The 10,342-nt window shown below is 43.3% G+C and overlaps 1 protein-coding gene and 1 pseudogene across 2 annotated transcripts; one reads left to right on the forward strand and one right to left on the reverse strand.

Moving 5' to 3' along the window:
- The first annotated feature begins 511 nt into the window (after positions 1 to 511).
- On the forward strand, positions 512 to 3,984 carry Nlrp10 (NLR family, pyrin domain containing 10). The gene is made up of 2 exons (XM_013028683.1): positions 512 to 788; positions 2,168 to 3,984. The coding sequence occupies exons 1-2, from the start codon at positions 512 to 514 to the stop codon at positions 3,982 to 3,984; spliced, it is 2,094 nt and encodes a 697-aa protein (XP_012884137.1).
- A 477-nt stretch (positions 3,985 to 4,461) lies between these two features.
- Positions 4,462 to 8,581, reverse strand: LOC105995009 (annotated as a pseudogene). The gene is made up of 2 exons (XR_001175542.1): positions 8,079 to 8,581; positions 4,462 to 4,533 (listed from the first exon to the last, which is right to left on the reverse strand). The product of XR_001175542.1 is annotated as a deoxyuridine 5'-triphosphate nucleotidohydrolase, mitochondrial pseudogene (transcript).
- Positions 8,582 to 10,342: the final 1,761 nt, after the last annotated feature.

Raw genomic sequence — 10,342 nt, forward strand, 5'->3', positions numbered from 1 at the left:
ATAAGCACCAGTTCTATAAACATTCACACTTACAGGGACAGGCTTGCTTTGAAAACCTCAGAAAAAAAACAACCCCCAAACCATACCATATATATATTTTTTTCTTGACACATTGGCTTGAGGATTCCTACAAGATTTTGGTCCTTATTAAGAATGCATATGAGATCCTGAAACAAGAGATTGGGAGGAAGAGGAAAGAGAGAGACAGGCAGTGGAGAGAGAGAGAAGAGGCGGAGATATTTGCATACCTCCCTGCCTATTTGCCCACACAATCACATTAATAATCTGTTATGAAGCACAGGAGAATGACTAAACAAATTCACCTACCCTCTCATCTGCTGGCTTTTCTGGAAGTTCTCAGGTGTCTTGTCTCTCCAGGCCTATGCTCCACAGCTTCCACCAAGCAGAAGGCTGGGTGCTGAAGATTACCTTTTGGCTGCTCATCGCTCAACACCTTTTGTCACCTTTTTGCAGATCTTTGGTGTAAACTTGACCTCCACCACTGATCACCATGGCCTGGGCTCCAGCCAAAACTCCCAGGGAGGCATTGCTTTTGGTCTTGAGTGACCTGGAGGAGAACAATTTCAAGATACTAAAGTTCCACTTACGGGATATGTGTCAACCGCATCTGGCTCGGGGAGAGCTGCAGGGCCTGAGCCCAGTGGACCTGGCGTCCCGGCTAACCCTAATGTATGGGGCTCACGAGGCTGTGAGGATGGTGCTCAGGGCCCTGAAGACCATGCACTTGTTGGAACTTGTGGATCAGCTCAGCCACGTTTGTCTGAACGGTGAGTGCAACTGGGAGAGGGAGAGATTAAGATGGTATCAGCATCATTCTTAACATTTCTTTCCACTTCCTGGGTCTGCAATGTATTTTCTCACTTTTCTGTTTCCCAATGCCCCAGGGCCTTAATGAAATGCTCTCTGGTAAGCATTTCAACAAATGATGGTATAGATCCTGAGACAAGGGCATGGGTTTGATGGCTAGAACAGCCCATCTCTTATCTCCATTTGCTGTTCTAGCGAGGGGATGATATTTCTGAAGGGATTTCTGCCAACAGAAGAGACAGCACCAGGCTGTGGGGATCACACCTGTTCCTAGCTGCTTCCTGCTAGGCAGCTGAGCTGTGTCTCATGGAAAAGGTAGCAGCTTTGGTTACCTGTTCTCATGCAGCCTGCTCAGTAGATTGATGTCATCTGAGAGCAGGAAGGGGATATGAAGTGTAACTGGCCACTTGTCCCTTCTGCAGGGCATCTGGGGGAGGGATCTGTTGGTGGTCGTTGCCTCTCCCATAGGTTCTTTTTATTTTATTTTATTTTTTGTTATTGGTTGCAGGGTTTGAACTCTGGGTCTGGGTGCTGTCCCTCAGCTCTTTAGCTCAACACGAGTGCCCTTACCACTTGAGCCACAGCACCACTTCTGGTTTTCTGGTGGTTTATTGGAGATAAGAGTCTCATGGACTTTCCTGCCTGGGCTGGCTTTGAACTGTGATCCTCAGATCTCAGCCTTCTGAGTAGCTAGGATTACAGGCACGAGCCACCGGCACCTAGCTCTTTTTATTTTTGAGAGCTACACCACAGTTTAGAAGTGGGAGGACATGGACCCAAAGTCGTGGCTCATGGGTTACTTCAGCATCTGGCCCTTCCTCAAGCAAAGACACTGTTTTCCATTTTTCTCCCCCTCTTCTCTTTTGTCGGGCCTCTTTGTATGGGAACATTTCACCTGAGCACTCAGGTGCACACACATAGTTTCACAAACGTGTATAGTTTCACACAGATATGCACTGGAGATGAGTTCTGTGGATGCTCATTGACAACTTTCCCTGCACAGCACGGAAGCTTCCATCCATCCGTTCCCATGAGCATGTGTGGATACAAGCACACAGTCACACACCACAAACACCTACACCCACAGAACACATCCTCACACACTCAGACAGATATGCCCAGATGCATGTACCCCCCACCTCTCCACCCCCCCAAATGCTTGCTTAGATACTTGCACACTTGTATATACATACATCATTCCCCAGGACTTGTAATCATGATAGGAAAACTAGTTAGAGAAGCTTAAAGGGGGCACTGAAGAGGGGAGCCAGAATGCAAATCATCCCTTTGACCTTTTTTGGTCTTATTCTAGTGCTAAAATCCAATTTGTCTGGTTTAGATTACAGAGAAATATACCGAGAGCATGTGCGTTGCCTGGAGGAGAAGGAAGCCTGGGGTGTCAATGGCAGCTACAGTCAGCTGCTCCTGGTGGTGGCGGCATTGAACTCAAAAAGCCCAAGATCACCTCCCTGCCCCAACCTGGAGCAGGAGCTGGGCACTGTCCAGGTGGAGGTAGAGACTTTATTTAGTCTAGGAGAAGAGCCCTGTCCATCCCCAGCCTTAGTAGTGCTACAAGGGTCTGCGGGCACCGGAAAGACAACCCTGGTTAGAAAAATGATGCTGGACTGGGCCACGGGTACCCTGTACCAAGACCGGTTTGATTATGTGTTTTATGTGAGCTGCAGGGAAGGGGTTTTGTTTCGGACATGTGACCTGGACAGGCTCGTCTTCTGGTGTTGTGGAGATAATCAAGCCCCTGTCAGAGAGATTCTGAAGCAGCCGGAGCGACTTCTGTTTATCCTGGATGGCTTTGATGAGCTACAGAGGCCCTTTGAAAGACACTTACAGAAGCGGAGGTCCAGTCCCATGGAGAATGTGCTACACCTTTTAATTCAGAGGAAATTGCTTCCTACCTGCTCCCTCCTCATCACTACTCGGCCTCCTGCACTACAGAGTCTGGAGCCCATGCTGGATCAACGATGTCACTATCATGTCCATATCTTAGGCTTCTCGGAGGAAGAAAGGAAGAAGTATTTCAGCCTTTTTTTTACAGATGAGGGACAAGCCAGGGATGCCTTGCACAGAGTATCTACCAATGCTGTTCTCTACAAAGCATGTCAGGTTCCAGGCATTTGCTGGGTAGTGTGCTCCTGGCTGAAGAGGCAGATGGAACGAGGCCAGTTGGTCTTGGAGACACCCAGCAATAGTACTGACATCTTCACTGCCTATATCTCCACCTTTCTGACCACCGATGATGAGGACCCTAACTGCTCTGAGCTTACCCGGCACAAGGTCCTGAAGAATCTGTGCTCTTTGGCAGCTGAGGGCATCCAACATCAGAGGTTCCTATTTGAAGAAGCAGACCTCAGCAGGCACAATTTACATGCCCCCAGCCTTACTGCTTTCCTGAACTGTGATGATTATCAGGAAGGACTTGACATGAAGAAATTCTACAGCTTCCGACACATTAGTTTCCAGGAATTTTTTTATGCCATGTCTTTCCTGGTGAAGGAGGACCCAAGCCAGTTGGGGAAGGAGACCCAAAGAGAGGTGGAAAGGCTGGTGGGGATAAAGGAGCAGGAAAAGAATGAAGAAATAACACTCAGCATGCAATTTTTACTGGACATATTGAAATGTGAGAGCCCTGTGAATGTGGGCTTTAAATTCTTCTTCAAAATCGCTCCGCCAGTCATGGAGGATCTGAAGCATTTTAAAGAACAGATGGAACGTATAAAGCACCACCGATCCTGGGATTTGGAATTCTCCCTGTATGACAATAAAATAAAGAAATTAGCTAAGGGTATTCAGCTGACTGATATGGTGTTCACAATGGGTTCAAATGAAAAGAAATCAAAGGGAATGTACATCAACTACAGTGTAAGTAAAAGATACAAAGAGGGGCAAAGAGAGTCTCTTATGGGCAAAGGCAATGGAACCAGGACACAAAGGGGGACTCCTAATACGAAAATCAGGGGGTCAGAGGAGCTAGGCCAACAAGTTAGGAGCAGCACATTGGCAAGCAGAGAAAAAGGGGCAAGGGAGATAGAGGGCAAGAAGGATGGTGAGGTGGAAAGATTGGAGGATGAGAAAGCAAAGATAGAGATCAAAAAGGATGGAGAGGAGAGAGGCTGGAATCGGGGGTACCCACAAGAATGAAGGACAGAGGAACAAATAGAAAAGAGAATTAAGGTGTCATTAATCAAGATGCATTGTACTCATAGTCTGACTTGTTGAATTGAAATCCCTATGTACAATGACTTAAAGTAAAAAATAAAAGAGGTAAGATAATTTGGTAATGAAGGACTAGAAGACTTGGCATATCACCTGAGGAGAAGCTATGTGGAAGGAATCCTTATGAACAACACCCTATATCATGAATGCCCAAACTTTAGTTAGTTAGTGCTCCTTGACCTAGGGGCAGTTTATGACCTCTCTTGTGGAGTTCAGTTTCTTTAGTTCCTTTTATCTGTTAATATAAATGACCAAGTCTTTGATTCGGACCCTTTTCTGCAAAATAAACTATTTAAAATAATGAAGTATGGATTGTGTTTCATCTGTAAGATATTGGTAAATATGAAGCAACTCAATGTCAATGCTTAATACATTGAGGCATAATGGAATGCCCCTTTGACTCTATTTGTGCTCAGTTGATGCATAAAGAGTAGCTTCCCATTGTTTTGTAGAAACATCTAAAACTTCCATTTGCTGGAAATGAACCATGGTTTGTCACAGACCTGACATAATGTGTCATTGTTATTCGCGGCTGTGCCACTCACCGACTTTTTTATTTTTATTTTTTATGATTTTTTAATTGTAAAAATAGTGTACAGAGGGGTTAAAGTTACATGAGTAAGGTAACGAGTACATTTCCTATCAAGCACTGTTTCCTCCTCCTTTGTTTTGCCCATATCATCCCTTCCCTCTCCACCTCCCCAACTCCTCCCTCCCTCCACCAAATTATAAAGTTCATTTTCAACATAGTGTCTTGTACATCTTATTGTTACAATGGGTCAACTTGTATCCTTATTTCAGCATTTCGTTATTTCCCTTCCCCTTCCCAAATCAGAAAAATGTATATACAAGATGCAGGGCACTGACATCAAATACAGTGAAAACAGGGGTTATACTGTGAGGGAAGAACATAGAAGAGAAACAAAAAAAATCACATAGTACATTTTAAATATGTTAAAAACAATGGCAAGAAAGAAAAAAACCACTTGTGTCCCTATCTTGGGACTCATTTCACTTAACATCATCTTATATGGTCATATGTACATAGCTTTTGACCTTTTCTGTTTGTTCTAGACATATACTAGTTATTGCAAATAAGGAAAACCATGGGACCTATGTTTCTTTGGGCCTGGCTTACTTCACTTCATATAATTTTTTCTAAGTCTTTCCATTTCCTAACAAATGGGGCAATGCCATTCTTTCTGATGGAGGCATAGAATTCCATTGTATAAATATACCACATTTTCTTGATCCAGTCATCTGCTGAGGAGCATCTGGGTTGGTTCCATATCTTAGCTATGGTAAAGAATGCTGTAATAAACATAGTTGTGCTGGTAGCTTTAGTATAACCTTGCTTGTGATCATTTGGGAAAATGCCCAAACGTGGGATTGCTGGGTCATAGGAGAGCTCTATGTGGAGTCTTTTGAGGAACCTCCATACTGCTTTCCAAAGTGGTTGAACAAGTTTACACTCCCACCAACAATGCAGTAAGGTTCTCTTCTGTCCACATCCCCTCCAGCATCTATTGTTAGCACTCACTGACTTTTTGAAAAGATAAGTCAGTTTCAAGAAGTATCTCATAATCTCTTTTTTTCTGCTTAGGGTCTAGCTTATAGATAAGAACAGAAGAAGGAAAGTATTCTATTTGTAAGTATGATCAGATCAGCACACTCAGTACTTAGATGGGGAAACTGAGTCAAGAATCCCACTTCTCCTGGAGTCCTCAAAGAGATCTCTTAGTCCACACACTATAGACACTGTGCAGGTCCTAGGTTACCCCATCCCCGGATGTGGCTCCCCTACTCCAGCCGAGTGTGGGTTCCTTGGGTCCCATAGAAAGGCCACAAACATTCTTTTGCTTCACACACATTTTTATTGCTGTTAGAACTTTCCACAAGGTGTTCCCCCACATACCAACTCCATCAGTCCTTCAGACATTCCCAGAGGTCTGAATTCAAGACAGCTCATCCCTGAGCCATCAACTTGGGATGTCTTTTCACCCTGATATAAGTATGTGATGAATTATGGTTCAGGGAGGTGTGGGGGAGGGACTAGGAAGGAGGAAGAGGAAGAGATAATGGATCATTTTTTACAAAGGCTGAAATGTGGGTCAAATCAGACTACAGAGCCTGATATGTAGAGGAAATAGTGATTCCAGATGCAGAGAGGCTGTGCCTACTCTTTGCTCACTTAGCCCTCCTCTGGGCACTAGTGAAAGTGCCATGGGAGAAAGAAGGCTGGCGTGGGACAATCTCTGTCCCTAGGGAACTATTGTGGGAACCCTTAGAAAAGACTTTCCAGAGTGGCAGGAAGAGGAAGGTTGTCAGAAAAACACAGGTGTTTGTAAACTCCTGAGAAACTGTAAACTTCCCTCCCAGCCATGTAATGTAGTCATAATAAAAATGAGTTGTTGGCCAGGTGCCAGTGGCTTATGCCTATAATTGTAGCTATTTAGGAAGCTGAGATCTGAGAATCCTGAGCTGAAGCCAATCTAGGTTAAAAAAAAAAGGCTGAGAAACTCTATCTCCAATTAACCAGCAAAATACTGTACTGGAGGTATGACTCAGCTGGTTGAGTGCTGTATTGGCACACACACAGAAACATAATGATTTGTTGTTCATCTAAAACACAAATGTAACTGAACATCTTGTATTTGTATTTGTTAATTCTAGTGACCTTAAGTAGAAGAGATAATGTGGAAATGGGAGGCAGCCACAAGCCTTAGGAAAGAAGACATTTGCTGTTGTGATTCTATTTATTTCTGAAATCCTTCAGCTTCTCTTTCTTACTTTGGACTTTTAGAAGGAAAGTGACCTCTTGTAGAACCTATAAACTGTTGAATCTCTGAAGAAGTCAGGTTGAATACTTCTGACTATTCTTGGGAATGTGCAGGAAAGGGTTGCCAAAAAAAAGAATATCAATTTTAGGTCAGTAAGTAGGTGGCAACTTTGAGGTTGGACCTGTTTTCTTTTTCTTTCTTTCTTTTTTTGGGTCTGTTCATGGGGCCTGAAATCTGGGCCTGGGCACTGTCCCTCAGCTCTTTAGGTCAAGGCTAGTGCTCTACTACTTCAGCCACAGCACCACTTCTGGCTTTTTTTCTTTTTGCTTATGTGGTGCTGAGGAATCGAACCCAGGGCCTCATGCATGCAAGGCAAGCGCTCTACCACTGAGCCACCTTCCCAGCCCGGGACCTGTTTTCTATGTATAGCTTGATTGTCTTCATGATCCAATCCCTTCTGGGATGTGGTTGTTAGAATGGGAGTAAGTGGCCAGGTGGGCATTAAGTCAGACTGATACACAAAGAAAAAAAAAAAAACCAATGTGGCTGGGTTGTTGCCCAGCTATTCTGAAGTTTTAATGTAAAGTTCTTAGTGCAGGCTGCTATATCTGTCTGTCATATCTCCCTGTCATATCTGTCTGTCTGTCTGTCTCTATCATTTAACTTCTCACATCAGTGTATAAACAGACACGGCTAAAACTGGTATCAAGCTCACAGCACCCAACGAACAGAACAGAAAACCAGGCACAGAATTTCATCCTAGCCACATCCAGGCATTGCCACACCTAAATCTTCCATTCTGAAATACAGAAAGCTTTCATTTTTCTTACCATGCCAATCTGAAAGCTAAGATTTTTGTCTGCTCTTTGAAGTAGGATTTAATAAGGAGCTATTTTAAGGTCATATTTGAATGCTACCAACCTTATTCCTGAGGATTAATTTTTTTTAAAGCAGAACCAAAGAGATACCCTTTACTGAATTAAATTGTACATCTGATTTTTTAAAACTTGCCAAGTATTCACAAAGCAGATAGATTTTCATACTACCAATTGCAGAAACACAAAATAAGTTTCCATATAATCCCGACAGAAGTAAACTTTCCTTCTATCATTAAGAAAATAAACTATTTTTTACAAGTTAAAACTATTAAGTTTACTATGGTGCAAAACACCAAAAACACTTGACACAAAACCTATTATTTTTAATAAAAAGTATGCCTTTTCATTTTCTATTCTTGGCCCAAATTTTAATTCTTTCAGTAGAACCAAAACCTCCTGAACCCCTTTCAGTATCATCCAAGACTTGAACTTCTTCAATTTCTGGATAAAAAAATCTGCTCACGAATGAGCTGAGCAATTCGATCACCCTTTTTCACTTCAAACTTCTCTTTGCCAAAATTGAGCAATATAACACCAAAATTTCCCCTATAATCTTCATCTATGACACCAGCTCCTACATCAATGAAGTGTTTTGCAGCCAAGCCAAAACGTGGAGCTACTCTTCCATAGCACCCAGAAAGAAGAGCTATCTGAATGTCCATTTTCACAAGGGCTTTCTCCACAGGTGGTATTATATAATCATAGGCACTGTACAGGTCGTAGCCTGCAGCGCGGACCCCAGCGTCGGGGTCGTGGCGTGCTAGGAGAGCCTCACAAAGCGGAGCCGCCCTCCTTAGCAGGTCCAGTCTGCTTGCAGGGGAGCTGGCGGGGGTGGGGTGAGGGGGTCTCTTTTGAGCAGGGCATGGCCAACGGGGAGAGGGAGGAGGGAGGAGGAAGAGAGGGAAGAAGAGGGGGGAGGGAGGGAGGGGGGGGGCGGGGGGGAGAGAGAGAGAGAGAAACCTCTTGAGGATTACTGCTGACCTCATTGCTTAAGGTTTCGTCTAGTCCCTACCTGGGAAATGATCTCATATATTTTTGATTGAAAGCAACAATAGGTATCTATTCATTACTAAAATCTCTTACCCAATCACAGTAAATGTTCTAGGAGACACTGGGTGCCTCCTTTTACATAAGTTGGCTAAGGATTCCTTGGAAGGTCAGAGACTATACTTCGATAATTCCATACTTTTCTTCACCTCAAAATAAGAATTCTTTTATGTTTAAAACAAAACAAATCACACTAACACATGCCAAATGGCAGAGCAAGAGTTTACTGCGTTGCATAAAAGAGAAAACTGTACCCAGGTACCAACTGATGTTTATGGTGATGGGGTATAAGCACTCATTTAAGAAGTTGCTCAGTGTTTGCCTCTGTGTGCAATGAATGACCAGAGTGAAGCAATGTGAGATGAAATGGCTATGTTCAGACTTGAAGATCCTCTGTTCCACTTTAGTGTATGCCCGTTCTGCTTTTGAGGATTCATCATCAGGCCATTTGAAAAAGAATTTTACTATCAAAGAACACTTCAGGTTTAAAATAGATTCAAGATCATCTTCCCCTAATTATATGGATGGGGGGAAGGTCTGGAAGAGGTGGGTGGATTGCACTTTCAAAGGCCAGATTTCACACAATGGCAGGCTCTAAACCTTGCTTACAGTAGAAAAGAAGACACTGGTATGGATGGAGTCTGGTCTTCATGACTTGCAGAAACTCCCTGTTCACTGGCTTCTCCATTTCCATCTTCATGAGCTTCAGCAGTCAGCTTCTGTAGTGATTCATCAGTCAACTTCGTGCCCTACCTCTTGGCCACACCCCTCAGATGTTTGAATGATATCTTCCCAGTTTCATCATCATTGAAGAGACAGAAAGCTTCCAGAGTTCCTTCTTTGGCATCTTTTCACTATTTCTGAGTTACCATAGTCAAAAAGTCAACTGAAACTCATTAATTCTCATCCTTTCTTATCAATTGCACTTCCATTGTCATTCTTTCTTCTTGTTTTTCTCCCTTTCCTTGGTTCAAAGCCCAGAACCCGCATTGCCGCCTCTAGTTCCTTGACCTCTATTGTCTCTGTTCCAGCAGTGTCAAATAAATCTGCTTTTCCATGAGCGTGGTGGGCCTAATCTTTTTTTTTTCTTTAAGAAGGGTGCTGTGTTTGTTTCTTAAAATTAGAACCCATGACTGATTGACTCTGTTGCCCATTGTATTTCCTCCAACTCCTCTTCTTTTACCTTTCCCTTTTTCATGTTCTCTTGGTTCTTTATTTTCTTCAAACTCACAATCCTCCTACCCTTGTCTCTCCAGTGCTGAGATTACACTGTGTGCTTCTGTACCTGTCTGATTAATTTTCTTCCTGAAACATCTGGGACATTTTTCTTGATTAATTCTCTCACTCTCTTTTTCTCCCTCTCCCTCTCTCAGAAAAATAATGCTGGAGAAATATAAGATTTAATGAATGACTCTCTCCTTAACCAAAATTTATTCCAGGCTCTATAAGTCTTTTTCTTAATTTGTCCTCATTTTTTTTTGTTGTTGGTCCTGGGGCCTGAACTCTGGGCCTGGGCACTGTCCCTCAGCTCTTCAGCTCAAGGCTAGCGCTCTACCACTTGAGCCACAGTGCCACTTC

This window comes from Dipodomys ordii, unplaced genomic scaffold, assembly GCF_000151885.1.
Source record: "Dipodomys ordii isolate 6190 unplaced genomic scaffold, Dord_2.0 Scaffold113, whole genome shotgun sequence".
Classification (NCBI taxonomy): Eukaryota; Metazoa; Chordata; class Mammalia; order Rodentia; family Heteromyidae; genus Dipodomys; species Dipodomys ordii.

Excerpts from the sequence above, each read along its gene's own strand:
- Nlrp10 (XM_013028683.1), top strand. The coding sequence starts at position 512 with ATGGCCTGGGCTCCAGCCAAAACTCCCAGGGAGGCATTGCTTTTGGTC. Across the intron at positions 789-2,167 it reads CAGCCACGTTTGTCTGAACG|ATTACAGAGAAATATACCGA; the intron begins GTGAGTGCAACT and ends TGTCTGGTTTAG.